The sequence below is a fragment of the Taudactylus pleione genome, unplaced genomic scaffold, assembly GCF_031769625.1.
Source record: "Taudactylus pleione unplaced genomic scaffold, aTauple2 ptg000145l, whole genome shotgun sequence".
NCBI classification, from domain to species: Eukaryota; Metazoa; Chordata; class Amphibia; order Anura; family Myobatrachidae; genus Taudactylus; species Taudactylus pleione.
Genome location: NW_028284547.1, coordinates 3619491 through 3640830, shown reverse-complemented (window position 1 = coordinate 3640830; position 21340 = coordinate 3619491). Strand labels below are relative to the sequence as shown.

At 38.3% G+C, this 21340-nt stretch overlaps 1 protein-coding gene and 1 pseudogene across 2 annotated transcripts in view; one reads left to right on the top strand and one right to left on the bottom strand.

Annotated features, from left to right (window-relative positions):
• LOC148522632 (uncharacterized) overlaps positions 1-21340 on the top strand; it is a 184510-nt pseudogene that overhangs the window by 103100 nt on the left and 60070 nt on the right. The gene's annotated exons all lie outside the window — the stretch shown is intronic.
• Positions 1-21340, bottom strand: part of LOC148522633 (uncharacterized) — a 180404-nt gene that overhangs the window by 141886 nt on the left and 17178 nt on the right. Inside the window, exon 2 of the mRNA XM_088473984.1 lies at positions 7927-8862. Coding sequence (XP_088330110.1) covers positions 7927-8690 — 764 coding nt within the window. The 5' untranslated portion in view covers positions 8691-8862. The remainder of the gene's footprint in view (positions 1-7926; positions 8863-21340) is intronic.

Below are 21340 nucleotides of genomic sequence, written 5' to 3'. Positions count from 1 at the left end.
GCCCCTGATGTAGACCCTCTGTCATAATACAAAATAATCAACTGACATATTTGAGGAATGCATGCAAGGCATATACAGCACACTGAGGGCCTGATTCAGAGCCGCTCTGAATCAGGGTGTTTTTGTTTTTTTTTGGTGCGGCCTCTGGGCCGCTCACATAGCTGTGGGTGACCTGCTAGCGGCCAGGTGATGGTCGCGATGGTCTCGATCATCACGACCATCGGGGCTTGCGACGAGACCCTTGCGGTAGGGTCTTGTTCCCGCAAGCCCCAGTGAGCTTCTGGCTTTTAATAGAGCCGGAAGCTCACCACTGACATCACTCGTGATGTCAGTGGGGCCATCCCCAAATGGCAGGCGTTCCGTCGGGAACGAATCCATTTGGCCAGCCACCCCCTCTGCCCGCCTCCAAAACGGTACAAGCTGTTGATCAAAATCGAGAGCTGTCCCCTTTTGGTGCGAGACCCAGAGCGATGGAGCGCCCGTCACTAGACGAGACTAGCACATGCGCATGTCGGAGCCGGCTATGGCGTGCGCAGTGGCCAAACATCGACCTGCTCGCGAGTGCATAGCACTTGCGAGCGGGTCTGAATCAGGCCCCGAGGACCTCATTCAGAGCCGCTCGCAAAATGCGAGCGCTCGCTCTGAATGAGGGCGGCCGCTTCTATGTTCAGAGCCGGCCTCCTGGCCACTGCCTACGCTGTGGGTGACCACCCACAGCTTTAGCAAGTGGCCAGGTTGATGGTCGCGATGGTCAAGACCATCACGACCATCGGGGCTTGCGACGAGACCCTTGTGGTAGAGTCTCGTCTAACACAAGCCCCAGTGAGCTTTTGGCTCTATTAGAGCCAGAAGCTCACCACTGACATCACTCGTGATGTCAGTGGGGCCACCCCCAAATGGCAGGTGTTCCATCGGGAAAGCTTTCATTTGGCCAGCCACCCCACCTACAAAACGGTGCGAGCTGTCGATCACCATCAACAGCCGCCCCTTTTGTAGTGAGCAGCGGAGCAAGAGAATTTCTCTCTCGCTCCAGGGCTTGTACAGGGGCTGAACAACGACCAACTTGAGAGCGCATAGGCGCTTGCGAGTGGGTCTGAATGAGACCCTGAGAGCAATGTTGTTTTCTATCCTTGTGTATGGAACACCATTTTCACTCCTGGTAATCTAAAGACTCCGGGTGACCATGGTCACTGTGGGTGGGTAAGCAGCTCCCCGTGATAACCATCCTGGCACAGATGGCTTCATTAGTAATCTATTTCTGGCTCTTACATCTGTCAGCAGGGGTACTCTGTCCTTGTCAGTTTGCTACCATTAGAACTTACTAAATAGCCCACAAATGCATATTTTGTAAATATGCTTTTATATATGTTCTTAATATGTAGTCTCAGCTAAATATAGCAGTTATACTGAAGCCACTGGTAGTACCACTATGTGAAGTTTGGCAATAATAGATGAAAAATGCATTATTTTAATGTCTAAGGTTTCTATTTATTTTAATACTTTTTTAATTTCATAAATGTAATTGATACTGCACAGCTGCAGAATCTGGCCTGGTGTAGCACTACCACCGAGCTGGCCCGGTGTAGCACTACCACTGAGCTGGCCCAGCGTAGCACTACCACCGAGCTGGCCCGGTGATAAGGGTTCAAGAAATTCCAATGATAAACATTTACCTGTGTGTGTATGTATAATATAGAGGAACTGGGGGCATGGTTAGCAGCTCCCAGAGCGCTAGGCATGCACCCAGTGTGACAAAAATGGGGGCGTGGCTCATGGGTATGGTTTTTTCCCACAAAACCACGCCTTCAATGGATGCCAAAATCTGCCTTTGCTTACAAAAGAAATGAGGCTTGGACAGGTCCTGCCCGTATTTGATTTTTTTTTTGTGGTGGCGGTTTGTGTGTGCATGGGTAACACCAACCCTAGTGACGCCTGTGTGTGTGTATATATATATATATATATATACACATACATACACACACACACAAATACAAATGAGTCGGCACTCCACATTTAACCATTAGTAAATGCCCTGATGCCCTCCTAGAAATTCAAATATGAACCAAATGCACAACAAAGGAAAAAAGGCAGCACGGGTCTTATAGATCAAGAATCACTCTGACAACTGTGTCTGCCTTGTTCAACATTTCAGTCTGTATGACTTTTATCAAGAACACAAGTACAATGGTAAACATACATACTTCTATACCAGCATGTGTTAGGTGATAGGTGCAACCTCCATCTGGCCGCTGGGTGCCACGAGTATGAAGTAATTTGCGTGTGCCTGCTGTGTGTCACAGCACTAATGCGATGATGTAATCGGCATCATGATGTCAAATGCTGCGCCAAGCACACAAGGCACTGCACAGGGCTGTCAGGTCGCGCTCCTCCAGTGCCAGTGTTTTAGTTTAAATTTCAGCACTACATGTATCACAGATGTTATTCCCCTCTGGATGTCAGCTGTAAAGCGAACTGGACTGTCAAAGGCAATTAGCGTATCATATTGTGGAAAACAGCCGCTTCTTTTCTCCACACAATGAAGACATCATCAATATAGTTTGTAGTAGATAATGTCCTGCGCAAATCTTGGAAAAATAAATGTTGATTCATATTTGTCTATGAAAATATTGGCATAGGCCAGCACCAGGTTGGAACCCATGGCTGTCCCTGACACTTAATAATCATCCTGATATAAAAAATTATATAATTCAAGAACCTTCCTAAGATTCAAAAGGGTAAATTCAGTCAGTGGGCCTGAGTATGACCCTTTAAGGAGAGCCAAACAGGCGGCCTTAATGCCATCATCATGGGGTATGTATAAAGGGATGAGACATCCATACTTGCTAGAAAACATTTCTCAGGGAGATCAAGCAAATTATCAATACCAGTAAAGAAGTCACCTATGTCTCTAATATAACTGCTTACCTTGCACACACATGGCTGTATATAGAAATCCAATACCAGTGCCAAAAGTCGTAACATAGATCCCCGGGCTGAGATGATAGGACGTCCTGGGGGGGTCACTGAGTGACTTGTGTATCTTTGGTAGCATATAGATCACAGTGCAAATTGGGTGTTTCATCTTCAAGAATTCACTCAATGTCTTATTGATCCATTAACTGCTGAATGCTAGGGCAATTATCTGGTCAACCTCATGTTTGACTCTCAGTAAAGGGTTGAAAGGAACCTATGTGGTTGTATCTGACAATTGTTTGAGGCTCACATAATCATTGCACGCCACATCCAGCAAAACAATAGCCCCACCCTTGTCAGCTATTCTTATAACAATCAAGTCATCTCTATATAAATTATTTAAAGCTTTCAACAACTGTCAGGTTATCAAATCGCCTTATGTTGTTTAGGGCACCCAGGCATACCTCTGAGTCAACTATCATCAGAAAGGTCTTAATGCTTTCCTTATAAGAATGTGTGTCAAACTTGCTTGAGCTTTTAAACTTCACTTTTTGCTCCATTTGTTCACAAAACAAAAATCTTCTAATTGGAGTTTTCTCCCCATTTAATATTGCTCAATCAACCACTTAAACTAGTCAAACTAACAGGGACAAAACTCATACCCTTAGAGAGTAGACATTCCTAAGCTTCTGTTAAGATATGATTAGACCAAACTCGGTCCTCAGGACCCCACACAGTTTGCGCTTTTAAGGTCACCCAGTAGGTGTACAGGTATATTCATTACTCACTGACATGTTTTAATACATCCACAGGTGGAGCTAATTATTCACTTGTGATTCTGCGAGACCTGGCAAACATGCACTGTTTGAGGTCTTGAGGACCGAGTTTGAGAACCTATGGACTAGACAGATTAAAAATCAGGTTCCTGATGCCTCTTTTCATTCTTGGGCTCAGCCTTTGTTGGATTCTTCATGTTGAGGGACGGTTTCTAGCCTTAACAAAAGACACAGAGGGGAAAGACTATCTGTACTCTCAGCCTTCAAAGACTCTTCATGTAATCCCAGACAGACTTGATGATGTTGAGATCAGGGCTCTCCATATCATCACTTCCAGGACCTTGTTCTTCTTTACACTTAAGATAGTTCTTAATGACATTGGCTGTATGTTTGGGGTTGTAGTCCTGAATAGATTTGGAGCCAATAAGACACCTCCCTGATGGTATTGCATGATGGATAAGTATCTGCCTGTATTTCTCAGCATTGAGGACACTATTAATTCTGACCAAATCCCCAACTCCATTGCTGAAATGCAGCCCCAAACTTGCAAGGAACCTCCACCATGCTTCACTGTTGCCGGCAAACACTAATTATTGTACGGCTCTGCAGCCCTTCAGCTAACAAACTGCCTTTTGTTACAGCCAGATATTTCAAATTTTGACTCATCAGTCCAGAGCACCTGCTGCCATTTTTCTGCACCCCAGTTTCTATGTTTTCATGCATAGTTAGTCTCTTGGCCTTGTTTCCACATCAAAGGTATGGCTTTTTTTGCCACAATTCTTCCATGAAGAACACTTCTGGCCAGACTTCTCAAAATAGATGGGTGTACCTGGGTCCCACTGGTTTCTGCCAGTGCTGATGGCACTGCTGGACATCTTCCAATTTCAAGGGGAAGCATGATGTTTTTCATCTGAAGCACTAAGTTTCTTTGGCCGATCACTGTGTCTACAGCCCTCACTTTTGCCCGTTTCTTTGTGCTTCTTCCAAAGATCTTGAACAGCATATCTTGAAACGCCAGTCTGCTTTGAAATCTTTGCCTGGGAAGAGACCTTTCTGATGTAGTATAAGTATCTTGTGTCTTGTTGCTGTGCTCAGTCTTGCCATGGTGTATGACCTGCAATAGGAAACTGTCTTCCCCAACCTCACCTTTGTAACAGAGTTTGGCTGTTCCTCACCCAGTTTTAAGCCTCCTACACAGCTGTTTCTGTTTCAGTTAATGACTGTTTCAACCTACATATGAAAATGATGATCATTATCACCTGTTTGGTATGATTGGTTAATCATACACCTGACTATAATCTGACAAAAATCTCTGAATTTGTGCAAGTGTACCTAAAAGAATTGGGTTATTTGTTAATTTAATGAAAAAATTATTGTAACTAGTTTTATTAATTTGTAATTACCCTTATTTATTGCTCCAGCAGAACTTCAGTGATGGCCTCACAGGTCTCAGGTATGATCTCTCCCAGGGTTTGAGAGGATACAGCTGTATTGTAATGTAAGGACTCCTCTATATAAGCAGCTTTTCAAGCTGTTAATGCAAAGTGATACAGGGAAATGGGTTAGCAAATAAATCCATTGATCTCTATACGGCACCGCCCTGTGCTGCAGTAATACTTACCCGTCAGTGAGACATAGGATTAGGAACAATGACATAAACTGGCTAAGCTGTTAGGGGCAGGAGGATTGGTTTAGGCCAAGTAGTTACTAATGATAAATGTTTCTTTGAGGTTTTTATTAGTTTGTCAGATTGTCACCATTACATGATCACCCAAGTGTCTCTCCTGCTTCTATTTTCTAAAATGTAGAACGTACCAAATAAATTACTATTGAAATAATTTTACAATCAAAAACAGAATCACAATCATTCAGACTAGATTTTATTCAACAAGCGTTATGGGGACTGTTACAGGATATGTTACAGTAATTACATTTTAGTATAGCTTTCCTTATTTGTTATAGTTGTCACATAGACAGTTTGGTTGGTCTATTAGCATTAGAACAAGCATACGCAATCTCACACATCTCTCAATACAGGGCGGCTCTGGGCGCTGAGAAACCTAGCAAACAACCCTGCATGGATAAATATCAAATATGTCTTTTACTACTGCTGCATAACCGACACATGGCTAGAAAAGGGAACATGGATTACTGGCATAGTACATAGTTAAATATGTGAGATAGATGGCTTACATGGATAATGGTTAAAAATATTGTACTTATGTGGTAGACCGTCTGTAGACATTATGTAGTAGTCTGAATATTAACTGCATATTGTAGTTCTGTGTTTTTTTGTGATATGGGCAGCATACAGTATAGTGATTTAGTGGAGTCTTTGTTCATATATCACAAGGTTATAATGCTGTAATGCTTTGGTTAGCTTTAAGAGTAATGATTATTATGTGATGTAGTACCATATTTGTTTATATCTGGCTGGCTGTAGTAATAGTATCAGCTATATATATATTGTTGCTTTAGCTGTATTTGATGCAGATAATTGGGTGTGTGTGGTGTATAGTGGAATCCAATTAGGTATTGTAGTTTATACAATCTTACTACCGTGTGGATTTATAAGAATCAAGGATGGCCACCTCCATGTGCTTTATACCCCTTTTTCTTGAATAAGAATTAACCTAATGATTTAAAGGTATATTTCCTATGTAAAGCCTTGCGAGTAAGCTATTAATGGTATATAATTAGTCATTCATTATGAGAAATGATTAAGTGATAAAATTAAATGATGTAGTTTGTCAATCTGTGAAACAAAATGGCTGCCAACATGCGGTAATATGTCCTGAACAAAGGATTCAGTCCTCCCATCCCCCTCACATTCCCAGAGCTCCCCCACTCCAGTCTGTATAGCTTACACACACACATATATAATCAGATTATAATATTGGATTGTAATTTGACAATGTGAAAATACTGTTTTGTATATTTGTGAAGTTAATTATTAATAATAATATAATTGTATTTTATTTCATATAGGTGTGTACTCTTTCTTGAATAAAAATGAACCTGAGTTAAAGGTATATTTCCTGGGTAAAATCTTGCAAGTAAGCTATTAATGGTGTACAATTAGTCATTAGTTAAAAACAGAATATTTGCTTCGATCTGAGATTAAAATCAGGCAGGAAACACAAACAAAATTACAACTTTACAGGGACAGCCGCTAGTAACATAAATGGTTATCACAGATATTATTTGTACATATCCTTCAGTCTACATGCAGGACAGGTCTGTCTGAGTTCCATCACTATGTATGTCATAGCTACTATGATCTATACCATTACTCTGATACTAGTTATTATGCTCTTTATTATTAGCCTGCTACACAATGTGCTCTCCTTGGGTCTTATTTAATAAAATGGTGTAAAGAGCAAGAATGTGCTCTAACCCATAGCAACCAGATATCAAGTGTCAGCAAGCTAACACGTTGTAATGATTGGTTACTATGGGATACATGTGACCAGTGTCTTAATTGCACCATGTTAAAACATTACACATAGGGCATTATTTATAAAGCTGCAGCTTTTGTAAGCAGCTGATTCCTGGCGGGTAGGAGGGGGAAGATATAAATCAGCACTCGCAGTCAGTGTAAATATGGGTGAGTTATACTCTGTAAGTGCCTCTTTAAAATTACCCTACAGTTCCATAAATAAAACCCATAGTATTCATAATAGAGGGAGATAAGGCAGCAATAGAAAGGTATGAGGGATTAGAATAAGGAGGTATAAGAGAGACCAGAGAGGAGACCTGTAGGGTGATACAGGGCAGTGTGCAGGGTTCCTGTAGTAATATCCAGTACTCATAGCTCTGCCTGTCATAGAAGGAATCCCAGTACTGAGAGGAGCTGCTGGGACTCTCTGCTGGATAGAAATCTTTCTTCTACTAGTCCCAGCACCTGCATGAGCAGAGCATCTATATATTACACAGCTCAGTAATGGCTGCACCATCACCATTGTCTGTTCTACTGCAGCTCTAGTTCCTAACAGAGAGACCGTCCCAGTGGAAAAGTGCTCCCAAATTCACTTATCAGAACCTCTCATGTCTTTATCAAGACTGATTTATATAAAACACATCACATTTAGAAAATACCAATTGCCTCCCTTGAGTAGGAGGATACAAGCTAACTTAAGAAATACATTTTATTCAGGACCTCAGGGTGAATCCTCATGTGATTAAGTATTTTCTTTCTAGTAAACCACTTCACAGCATTTATATAGTTTCTCTGTGACTCCTCCGATGTGTAATACAATTTGACTCACTGGAAAAACATTTGCTGCATTCAGAACATTTAAATGGTTTCTCTCCCGTGTGAATCCTCTGGTGTCTAACAAGATATGACCTCTCGGAAAAACATTTGCTGCATTCAGAACATTTATGTGCCTTCTCTCCTGTGTGATTCCTCTGATGTAGAATTAGATCGGAATTCATAGAAAAACACTTGCTGCATTCAGAGCACTTATATGGTTTCTCTCCTGTGTGACGCATTTGATGGCTAATGAAAGTAGACTTATGGGAAAAACACATACTGCATTCAGAGCATTTAAATGGCTTCACTCCTGTGTGACTCCTCTGATGTCTAAAAAGTTCTACATTCACAGCAAAACATTTGCTGCATTCAGAGCATTTATATGGCTTCTCTCCTGTGTGAGTCCTCTCATGATTAACCAAATGTTGCCTATGAGAAAAACACTTGCTACATTCAGTGCATTTATATGGCTTCTCTCCTGTGTGACGCCTCTGATGTCTAACAAGCTGTATTTTGGAGGCAAAACATTTGCTGCATTCTGAGCATGTAAATGGTTTCTCTCCTGTGTGACTCCTCTGATGTCTGACAAGATATTGCTTATTGGTGAAACACTTGTTACATTCAGAACATGTAAATGGTTTCTCTCCTGTGTGACTCATCTGATGTATGAGAAGCAGTGATTTACATGTAAAGCTTTTGTCACACTCAGAGCACAGATGCGGTTTCTCTCCTGTGAGACTCATCATGTATTAGATGAGAAACAAATTAGTTGTTGAATGTTTCTTGTATTCTGAAAATGAGAATAGTTTTTGCGAATCCTCCAGAGGTGTAAGAAGAGATGATGTCTGTATTTGGTTTGATCAGAGGACAATGTTCCTTTCCACAGTGTCTTCTAATTGGGAAACCTGCTCAACTATTCTGAAAGAAAAAGTTATGTAAAAAGAAAAAGGTTACCAGGGTAATTCTACTTTTATGGTAGAGAAGTTATATTGTATAAGGAACATGATGTATATTTAGATACAATAACAATTATCACTAAGTCATTGACCATAGTTTTTTTATAACACAGGAATATGTGGACTGTACAAGTTCCGTCAGAAATTCACGAATATATACATGCTTATGTATTTCACTATTACTTTTATTGCAATAAATAGGGGTATTCAATATGGGAGCGAAAAGTCCATGCTGGACTTTTCGCTCCACATCGGAGAATTTTCAGGGATAAAGTATCGGGCGCGCGCCCGCTTTATCCCCGTATTCAATATAAAACCTCCAAACCTGGCGAAGTGGGATTTGCGTAAAAAAATGAATTTTTCCTGGAAAAAATTGTAGGACCCCCCTAAAGCTGTAAAAACATGGGGGATCACTATGGGTACCCCTGTTTTAGCCTGCAAATGAAAGTCGGGGATTTAAACAGCTGCGGCAGGTGCTTTTTTCCCGACATTGAAGAAGTGTTGCAGAAGAGCACTTGGGTCCACTTAAAAAAATGAAAAAAATAACCTATCAAATTTGGGGTACATGAAAATGGGTACTAGCATATTTTGATGTCCCTAAAGTAAGTTTTTAAAAATTCAATTGTGCACCTGCCGCTATAATTCTATTCTACAAAACACCTGCCGCATACTTGCAGAATAGCCCTGAACCTATTTCCCTAGTTTTAAACAATTTTTTCCCTTTTTTTTTTTTTGCACCCCAATTTTTAAATTATTTTTTTGGGGTGTCCCTATTTTTTTTTTTTACTTTTTTTGACACAGTTCTTTTTTAAATGTCAATCTCAGGGGTGCAGGCTATTTTTTTTTAAGCCTGCACCCCTAAACCCCATTCTGCACTTTTTTTTGACACCTATTCAATGGTGAAAAGTTATCACCGTTTTTTATCAAAGACTTTTCAAAACTGCGATAAGTCTTTGAAATTGAATACGATGTAAAACTAAAACCAGTGATATTAACGCAAAAAAGTTAAAAAGTGCGATATTAATGCAAAAAACGATGTTATCGCACCCATATTGAATACCCCTATTAGAGTATATAGAAATAAATTGAGAATATATAAATGTTGTGAGTTGCAGAAGACCGAATTTGTTGCATGGCCTCAGCCCTAGAGAGGATAAGGCCCGTAAGCAAATCCTGTGTCTGATACAGCAGCCATCTTGATGTTATAGCAATAAGAATTATAGGTTTAAAATGTGTGTCAGTTTCAGCATGTGCAGATTAGTAGACAGCAAGTCTCAGATTTTATAAATAGAGTTAAATCAAGATAGCCTTGGTCTGCAAGAAGCAGGAGCTGAAGGCTACACAGGAATAGAAAAAGATAATAACATATTATATTGTAAATATTATGGTTAGGACATATAACCAATTAAGGTCTAGCACGTATGAATATTAAATAAATTAATAGTCGCCATTTTGGATGTATTGGGGGTATGGACAAATGATAGTATAAAACTTGGCAGAGAGGGAGGGGGAGCAGTCGGAGGACAAAGGAGAGAGGGCACACAACGAGAGTCTGAGGGTGCTGTTGCCGTACGTATGTATGAAATTTTTGACTGGTATGCTGCACTGGGTGTCACAAATTTATTTTACAAGTATTCCCTACTGCTACTGTTATGTTTTTGTTGTGAGTCTGCACTGGCAAAATACATGTATAATTAAGCTGTCTTTAAGTAAAAGCATTGGTCATTTATTTTAGAATCTGTATTTGTGTGGATTATTTCATTTTTTTCTTTTTATAACAAGTAAGGTTTGTAAATAATCTAGAACACATCGCATTATCAATTTTGGAGCCCCAGCAGCAAGATACACCAGTTAATGCCCGCTATGGGTTGGTGATTGAGGGAAGGAGAGAGGACATGGGCAGTAAGTTGTTTTGCTCATTAATTCATTTTTTTTAAGTGAGGTATTGTTTTTTCCCTCCTCTTCCTCCCTCGGTCTCTGATTTAGTGGTAAGTTAAACTGTGCTGTATTCACTGAAAGTTCTGAATTTGTTTATTCTTGTTAGAAGCTTTTTTTTCCTGTTAGTTTAATAATGTGATTATAATAAATGTAGTTTTGCAGCCTTAGTTCTCCCCCTTCACAGTCAGGGCAGTGTACCAATAGATAAGAAAAAATTATGCAGTTCAACGGAGCACTTTCCACTGCAATGTTAAATGTAAAATATTGATAGTCTTTAAATTTGTAAATGGAGTAATTTTCTTTGCATTATTTTATTTTTGGTGATATATTGATTCTGAAATTATTACTGGATTGTTGTTTTAAGGGATTGTGTTATCTGTCAGACTTTTATGTTATTTCTTGAGAATAGAATGTCTTGAACTTGTAAGTATCAAGGAATTGCATTGATATCTTCTATTTCTTTTTCTGCTCACTCTGAGATAGGAAAAAAACCTTGATTGGATGGTTAAGGTAGATGCGTTTCAATTGTTTGTATTTTGCAGTGTTAGATTTAGCAGACATTTTGATTAACATAGATCAGTTTCTGCTGGATTGTTATGATATAATGGAAACTTGGTGTTTATTCCAGACTTTGAAATATTGTTTAAGATTTGTTTTTTGTCAGATACACATTTAGGTTATTGGTTGTTATTAAGTAATTATTTAGGGGTTGAGGTGATTGGCATTGGTGACATAGGTGGTTATTTTTGGATTTTGTTATTGTCTTTTCTGAAAGGTGTGAATCGAGATGTGAATCTGTTTATGTGGGAGTTGCAGGGGTAATATTATAAACAAAGAAGAGAAGTCCACATGGCTAGATAGTGTAAAATCGATCTGCAGATATCTGATAACGAGATAATATTGATGTGAAGGTGCTAAAATCTGATAATGAAGACAGAAGGGCACAAAGTAAACATGTAGTTACAGGTGGTGTAACTGAGGTACTAAATCTGATAACGAAGACATAAAAAGGTGTGTTATTCGGCTAACAAAAGGCAGATAGGGTAGTTTTTTTGACAGACGTGTCACAATTTTAAAGTGAAAGATTAATCTCATTTGTTTTTTAAGGGGCAACACTATCTAAGTATTTGTATGGGATTGAAGGGAGTTCATGTAAGTGATAGAGTGTATGAGCAAGTGATTTGAATGTGCAGAGGTTGATTGTAGCCTGCACTACAGGGGTAGGGCGTGTGAAGCACCTGGATGGTAATGGTTGTTTGAATGAAGGCGAGAAAGAATTGGTTTGGTAAAACAGTTAATGAAACCAGGGTAGTTTACCTCAAATTGTATTGTATCCCACTAACACGCTTAAAAAAATAATATTATGTTTCTCATTGCATGTGTAAGGCTTATTTGAGACTAGAGAGAGCGTGTTCCCATTTCAAGGTCAAGAGATTACTGTTTGAAAGGAGTTTTATTTTTATTTTGCAGCAGGGGAAAAAAAAAAAAAAAATTTTAATATTGTATCGAGTGAGTTGCCAAGAGTTAAGAGTAGTCATTTAAGAAAAAAATATTTAGAGCTCAGAAACAGAGGATGGGGAATGAAGTTAGCGTAATGCGGGATCTAGGGATAATAATAAAAAAATGCATATGTGATTAGGAATGAAGGGCTTGTATGATGAATGCATATGCAATTATGAAGGGCTTGTATGATGATGAGAGTGTGAATTTTTTTTATGAATGATATGAATATATCCAGAATGGTCACGAGAACCAGTGTTTAGCACATTTAATCTGTTTAAGAAACTTTTAAAGCAACAATTAATTTTATCCAAATTGGCCAAATTTCATCAAACATTTGTAATTTCTCACAGTGTAGCATTAAGAAGCTAGACAATGACACCTACAGTGTGGGATTGCAGTCAGCCAACAGCACCCCCTGCCCTCATAAGCTCTCCTCCTTCCTCCCCCTACCCTCCTTCCCCAAACCCCCTTACCTTTCATCTCCCCGTTTTCTTTATTCTGTTTTATTCAAGATTTGAACCTCAGAGACTGCTGTCTCTGAAGACACTGATTTAATGTCTAAGCTTACTGTTATAGTTATGTTTGTTTATTTTAATCAATAATTTGTTTATGAGCATTCCCCAGAAGTGAACTGTTAGATCTGATTTAGCGGATTCAATTTATGAACCTCACTGATATCCGTGTCCTTCCTGCAACTAATCTCACTATTAGCAGGCTCAATGTGCCCTGGATACCTTGCATTCATCTAACCATTTGTTTGTGAGCACCCGAATGTTACAGAAATCCTGCATCATGTGCAACATCATTCGCAGTGCAGGAATTTGTATCCGGATATAGTATCCCATGTGTTAAAGGTGACAGAGGTACATATTTTACAGGGAAGGTATTCCACGCAATGTGTCAATATATGGGTATATATAAAAAGCAAAATTAAATGTGTAAACACTAGCTAACATTAAGTACAAAGTTAGCTAAGGTGGGTGTGGGGACTGCCATGCGTTGGCTGGGAGCTTTACCTCTGGTTTTGTATAGCATTCACACCACTCCAAAGCAGCCACTTAACCTGTGCCTTATGAGCTACTTTTTGGAAAACTGCCTAACATCATTGTAAGTCCAGCAGCAGACTTGTCACTGTCATATGATTTAACTACGGACTATGTTATACAATTCTCACAGCATCTGAAGACGTTACAAGAAAAGCAAGGAAAGCTTATGAAGAGACTCCCAGAGGGATCTTGTCATGGAGTCCAGCCTAGAGACTATGTAATCGTGAGAAATATCTTATGTTTTGGTTGTCTCATAGATCGATGGCAAGGCCGGTTCCAGGTTCTGCTAACAGAAAATAATTTGTTGCAAGCCGGGGACCATTTGCATTTGTGTTTGGCTACACATGGTATATGAACTTGGGATGATACTCAGCAGACACGCTATTATCACACTCAATGTATAGATTTATCTCAAATGACCGAGTAGTTATCATTACATACAGTTCTAATTTGAGTTATTTCCAATTAATATTTACAATTTTAAGTCAATCGAACTGTACCTGACCCTATTATAATATATTATGTACCCATCAGGAGCTATATGAGCATATGAATTCAAACAAGCATAGTCACCACATACTTTATGCTATTTCTTATAATAGATATATTTTTATAAATTCATGAGATTAATTGCTAAGGGAGCTTGATTAGATATTTTATAAATGAGCACAACAAATCCCTATTATTTTATTGGAAATATATTAAAAGCTAATTTTTAATTATACTAACAAATCATTTATGTACAAAAGAGTGCCCCACGAAGGAATCACTATACTGGTAATTGGTTTTTCCAATTATTGTTACTTTTTGAGTATATATGGACTATACCAGGATACTCCAATTGAAGTGATTATCACCAAGTAAACCGAGAGACATTTAATCTCATTACAAACACCAGGTGCTGTGGTTTATAGTACTTTAGTTATTCCTAATTGACATTTAGGTTATTTTAAGCTAGAATCCATTATATGTATCTTGTGATATTTTATTAAGTATGAAGACTTTTTATGTGTATGATTAAAATATGTATTATATCTAATGATCGAGTCCTGAACAGTTTTTATACAGCTAGTGGTTGCTGTGATTCTTCTACCATCTCACATATTGTGGCTTATTTTTACTAGCGCAGTTTTATTATTATTATTATATATATATATATATACACACACACACACATATATACATACACATACATATATACATACACACACACACACATTTTCTCTCTTTTCATATATGAAAGTTAAAAAAAGAAAGAAATATAAACGTAACAAAATACAGGTGAATAAGGACTCATATTGGTGCTAGGTATAAGACATCTGGTGAAATATCAGAAGAGACATTACAGTGAGGCAAAGGTGTGAAGCTTTGCCTCACAATTCCAAGGTGTATATGGGAATATTGTGGTTTAAATCAGAGAAAAGGGGTATACAATGGTGCAAAGACAGCACCTCTATACAAACTGACACTTCTTCCCTGGACACTTATAATGAGCTCATAGGAAGAACAATAAGGTTGATTGTTGGGTATGTAGTCACCATGTTATTCAGTATGTGCTAATGTTTATCTCATTGCACTGAAATCAAACAACACTCCATTCACTATTTGGAACTCACACACTTAAACCTTATAATGTCACATGTCCCCTACGTTTAAAATTAACAAGGTATGATCGGGATGTCGTGTATTAACAAAATGGTACAGGAGTTGAAGATACTTATTTGGGAACCAGTATTTGTAACACAAGAGGACCTTTCAGAATTAAACTTGTTTGGGGATCTTCTAGAAATTATTAAATAAATGGTGTAATAACAGAAGGAATATAGGGGTACAATAAAACATACAGTCATCGTAATGAAGAATGTGACAAGCAAAAAAGAAAGCGTGGATGAAAAGGGTGCCCGTTGTAATGTTCCTTATGATGATTTTTTCTAAACACTGTGTAATAAACCATGACACTACCACAGGGGTTATATTACATCATGTGTGCGGGCATAGGGCTTATAAATGGTTACCGGTGAATTCTTTCGGAATGGGTCTTATAAGAACATTGCTACCTAATGCAAAGGTAACAATAGTAAAATCTAAAAGTAACATAAAAAATAAAGATATAAATGGTATATGAAAAGTACAAGCACCTCTTTACACTGTCCCAAGGTTATAAAGTTGGTTTGGGATTTGGTAACATAACATTTGGTACATAGGGAATAACTACAAATCGGAATTTGGAGAATTAATAAACAATGTCATGGACATTGTGGTAAGAGAGCTTCAAGCAATAAAGCACTGAATTGGTGCAGCACACACTACCTTACAGCTGCAACTTCAGGATATTGGCCCTCATTCAGAGCCGTACGCTCTGAGCAGAGCGCACGTTCTGAATGAGGGCCGGGCTCCATTTTCATGGAGCGTCCTCCTGGACGCTCGTATAGCTGTGGGTCACCACCCACAGGCTATACGAGCGTGCTTTTTGATGGCCGCGATGGTCGAGACCATCGCGACCATGGAAATTGCGAGCCGGAGCCTGCGGTTGAGGTTTTCAACCGCAAGCTCCGGAGTGATTTTGGCTCTATCAGAGCCAAAATCACTCCCACTGACATCACTAGTGATGTCAGTGGGCCGGCTTCTGACGGGAGGCGTTCCCGTGGGAACGCCCCCGTCAGGGAGGCACGCCCACCAAAGGGGGCGTGCTGTCAATCAACATTGACAGCACACCCCCTTTGATCGGACACAACGAGCGAAGGACTTTCCTTCGCTCGTCGCGTCTGGCGCATGCGCACGACGGAGCTCCCTCCGTCGTGCGCATGCTCAGTGCATAACATCGACCCACTTGCGAGCGGACAGCCGCTCGCGAGTGGGTCTGAATCAGGCCCTTTGTGTCATATTACAAACAGTATATGGGTTAAAGTGTTGTACATACATAACAAATAAACGTGATGGTGTGATTCCCGACAGCTGGTTCACCTGGTTGAACCCCAGTACCTGGTTCGCATGGGTTGAAAATTAGTTAAGCAACATTATGCACACATTGGGAAGGTTAATATTTTTTGTCATGATAATGTTGTTGATTTTCTATAGATTAGTGAAGTGCTTCAAGAAGATGTCCCAGTGCATTGAGAAGAAATCAGACGATGCAATTTATGAGAGATATGAACTTTCTTCAGAGTTTTGACGAAGATCAGAGGATGGAGCTGATAACACAGGAATATGTGGTCTGTACACGTTCCGTCAGCAATTCACGAATATATGCATGTTTATGTATTTCAGTATTACTTTTATTGCAATTTAGAGTATATAGAAATAATTGAGAATATATAAATTAGTTGGGTGAGTTGCAAAAGACCGCATTTGTTGCATGGCCTCAGGCCTAGAGAGGATAAGGCCCTCCCTTTTCTCTAAAGTAAGCAAATCCTGTGTCTGATGCAGCAGCCAACTTGTTTAATGTTTTAGCAATAAGAATTGTATGTTTAAAATGTGTGTCAGTTTCAACGTGTGCAGATAAGTAGACAGCAAGTCTCAGATTTTATAAATAGAGTTACATCAAGATAGCCTTGGTCTGCAAGAAGCAGGAGCTGAAGGCTACACAGGAATAGAAAAAGATAACATATTAGATTGTCAATATTATGGTTAGGACATATAACCAATTAAGGTCTAGCACGTATGAATATTAAATAAATTAATATTCGCCATTTTGGATGTATTGGGGGTATGGACAAATGATAGTATAAAATTTGGCAGAGAGAGGGAGGGGGAGCAGTCGGAGGACAAAGGAGAGGGCACACAACGAGGGTCTTGGGGTGCTGTTGCTGTACGTATGTATGAAATTGGGTGACTGGTATGCTGCACTGGGTGTCACAAATTTATTTTACAAGTATTCCCTACTGCTACTATTATGTTTTTGTTGTGAGTCTGCACACAATGTATAATTAAGCTGTCTTTAAGTAAAAGCATTGGTCATTTATTTTAGAATCTGTATTTGTGTGGATTATTTCATTTTTTTCTTTTTATAACAAGTAAGGTTTGTAAGTAATCTAGAACACATCGCGTTATCAGTATGTTACCAAATTGCTATATGTCCATTTCCAGGCAAATGTGCAGCAGAGAGACCTCTACCCTACTGCAACAGATACCAATACTTATATAGTACACACGGTCTTAATATTTCTATGCTAATTGTATAACCCTCATACTGTGACCTCAGAATTTGCAGATTATACATTACTCACCCCCAGCACTGACCATAGATGGGTAACACACGCACCGATCCTGTCACACCTACTGTCAGCTGATGCACCAGGATGCCATCATTATCTCTGCACACACCATGGGAATGGGGATAATGTGAAGATCTCACAGTCACTCTGCTCAGTGTGATGTTTGCAGAGGAATCAGTGATCATTGTCGTAGGAGATATTAAATTTATTTAAAAAATAAATAAATTATAAATTAGACATTTCTATGTAATAGACAGGAGTAGGTTCGGTGCTAGGGAAAAGGGTAGATGAGAAAAATTTAAAGAAAAATTACAAAATCATTTATATTGGGAGTGTGACAGTGCTGGTGTGTTCCTCTCAGTCTGACTGTACAGCCATGGTCAAAAGTTTTGAGAATGACAAAATTATTGGTTTTCACAAGGTTTGCTGCTTCAGTGTTTTTAGACCTTTGTGTCAAATGTTACTATGGTATACTGAAGTAAAATTACAAGCATTTCAGAAGTTCAAAGGCTTTTATTGACAATTACATTAAGTTTATGCAGAGTCAATATTTGCAGTCTTGACCCTTCTTTTTCAAGACCCCTGCAATTCGCCCTGGCATGCTGTCACTCAACTTCTGGGCCACATACTGACTGATGGCTACCCATTCTTGCCTAATCAATGCTTGGATTTGTCAGAATTTGTGGGTTTTTGTTTGTCCACCCGCCTCTTGAGGATTGACCACAAGTTCTCAATGGGATTAAGGTCTGGGGAATTTCCTGGCCATGTAACCAAAATTTTGATGTTTTGTTCCCCGAACTACTTAGTTTTCACTCTTGCCTTATGGCAAGGTGCTCCATCATGCAGGAAAAGGCATTGTTCTTGGATGGTTAAGAGAATAATATGAGATATGGTAAGAACTTACCCTTGTTATCTCTATTTCTATGAAACTCCATAGGGTTCCACCGGATACCTTGGGGTATAGGTGATTGCGGCAGACATCGGGCACCTCAGAGTTAAATTTTCAGCCTCCCAGGATGCACTGGGGTACCTCTTCTATTCCCCGCCCCTGAGCCAAGGCATCTCAGTTATGTAATAAGCCATAGGCTGGAGGAGGAGAAGAGAGATATCACAAAGAGAAAAAAAGGGGGAAAAAAAGGGCAAAGATTTGTCCTCCTATGTGGCGCACTTGTAGATAATTAAATAAAATATAACGTCTTTATTAGATATGCATTAAAACATTCCAAACGGAATAAAATTACAGCGAAATAAGATAAAAAAAGAAAATGTGAAACTATTGGTAAGAAAAATGTGATATTAAAATAAAGAAAAGAATCCTGCCGTGTGAGTTTTATTTCATATTTATATTGTCATTAATTTCCATGCTGTATAAACATAAATGATTTATTTGCAGAGCTTCTGTGTTAATTAATGTAAAAAGCGTTTTATTACATTTATGAGAGCGTTACTAGAAACATCTTCACCTCCAATCAATATTTATGTGAATAAGGGGTAACAGTATATCTTCACCTCCAATCAATATTCATGCAGATAAGATGTAACTGTATATACCAACGTCATAAATAGTTCCAATATAGCTCTATCTGAACGCTATTATATGTTTATAATTTATTAAAATGTGTATCTTATTCAAGACATGTTATTTTAATACAGCTTTATATTGCTGCAACCTTAATTCATCATTTAAGATATTGATTGCCAATATCAGTTAGTTCCAGATATTTATAATGATAGTTCTCAATTGTAGGGAGCCAGAAATTTAGCTATATTTATATACAAATTTCTCACTGTATTGTTGCTGTTTAAATTAAAATAACCATGTTACTAAATGCTATTAGAATTCACATATATAAAGAGTACACATTGTCCTATAACTGGACATTTACCACATATACATAGATGTCCTGTAAATGGACATATAACACAGAAATATTGTAGCGCCCAGTTAACTGAGTAGATAGTATATTCTTACTTATGTTTCATTATAATGGTGAGTTGTTTCTAACATATGAGAGCGCCGTAGAGCCGCTCAAGTATATTTGCAACAGTGTTGCCAATCACCATCAGCTCAAATGACATGAGATACACAAAATTTTACTATTAAGTTGTCCTGTAACTGGACAAGGCTACAATGCTACAATGCTGCAGTATTATTGCACGGAATACACACGGCGGGCATACCGCCGACGCGCGTTTCGCTGATTAGCTTTGTCAAGGCAAGACGATTGCATCTACCGCCCCAAACTATATTCACATAGGGAGACCAATGAGATCGTCCTCCTTGATCACGTGGTCTATTTGACCAATCCAACATCTGCTTATGAAGTCACTCCAAGTTCCGAGTCTCAGCCAGTAGGGAACATTATTTCATATATCTCATAGCGGAGGTGTGTCCCCGACCTCCAATCAGGTTGTAGGTATCTCCGGTCTTGATTATAGATCCACCGTATTTATATTTACATAGCGGAGTTATGGGGGTGTGTTCATCTCCTCCAATCAGAGGTCCTGTATGGTGTCTCTGATATTAGCTGTAAATTCATCATGTTTATGTTTACATGACGGAATAACGGAGGTATATTTTTCTCCTCCAATTAGAAATCCCTTAGTATTGAAGATATAATTACCTGTATATCATTTATCAATGATTGGACATTGTTTTCTCATTATACAATCCAACATCCGCTTATGAAGTCACTCCAAGTTCCGAGTCTCAGCCAGTAGGGAACATTATTTCATATATCTCATAGCGGAGGGGTGTCCCCGACCTCCAATCAGGTTGTAGGCATCTCCGGTCTTGATTATAGATCCACCGTATTTATATTTACATAGCGGAGTTACGGGGGTGTGTTCATCTCCTCCAATCAGAGGTCCTGTATGGTATCTCTGATATTAGCTGTAAATTCATCATGTTTATGTTTACATGACGGAATAACGGAGGTATATTTTTCTCCTCCAATTAGAAATCCCTTAGTATTGGAGATATAATTACCTGTATATCATTTATCAATGTTTGGACATTGTTTTCTCATTATACTAATTAAATTTTATAAAAAATATATTAGAGTCAAAATTACAGATATAGAAAAACTATAAATCTGTCCGGACTTGGAAAATTTAACCCTTCATTCCTATAAATTGGTGGTTTCCTATATAGGTGGGGAATTAATGAATTAACAGTGATGAATAAAGGAAAAATAAATAAAAAGATTACTGCATTTAGTGAAATTTATTATTACACACAAAGACCTACAAAATTAGTGAAAAGTAATATTCTTTTAATTATTTCATCAACATAGTCAATATTAGTGAACTACAATTCTATGTATCAGTATACTGACTCATATCCATGATTAATAATATATTAATATAAATAGAATTACACAAAAAAGCCTATAAAATTAATAAAAATAATTATTTCATCAACATACTAAATGTTAGTAAACCACAATTCCAATTATTAGTTTATTAATTCATATCCAGTTAATAATATATTGATGTAAATAGAAATAATAATATAGATACAGATATTGTAAGGAGTCCTATAAATCTTAATATAATCTATATGTCAATAACAATAGATTTAAAGAAGGAAAAAAGAAAATGTAAGAAAAAAGGAGTGATAAATCATTAAAAATAGTGAGCAATAAAAATATAGAAAAATTGTTTAAAAAAAAGTTGTAATAAAACAAATATATATAAAAAGTGCATGTCAAGCAAATAGTGTAATAGGTTACCGGAA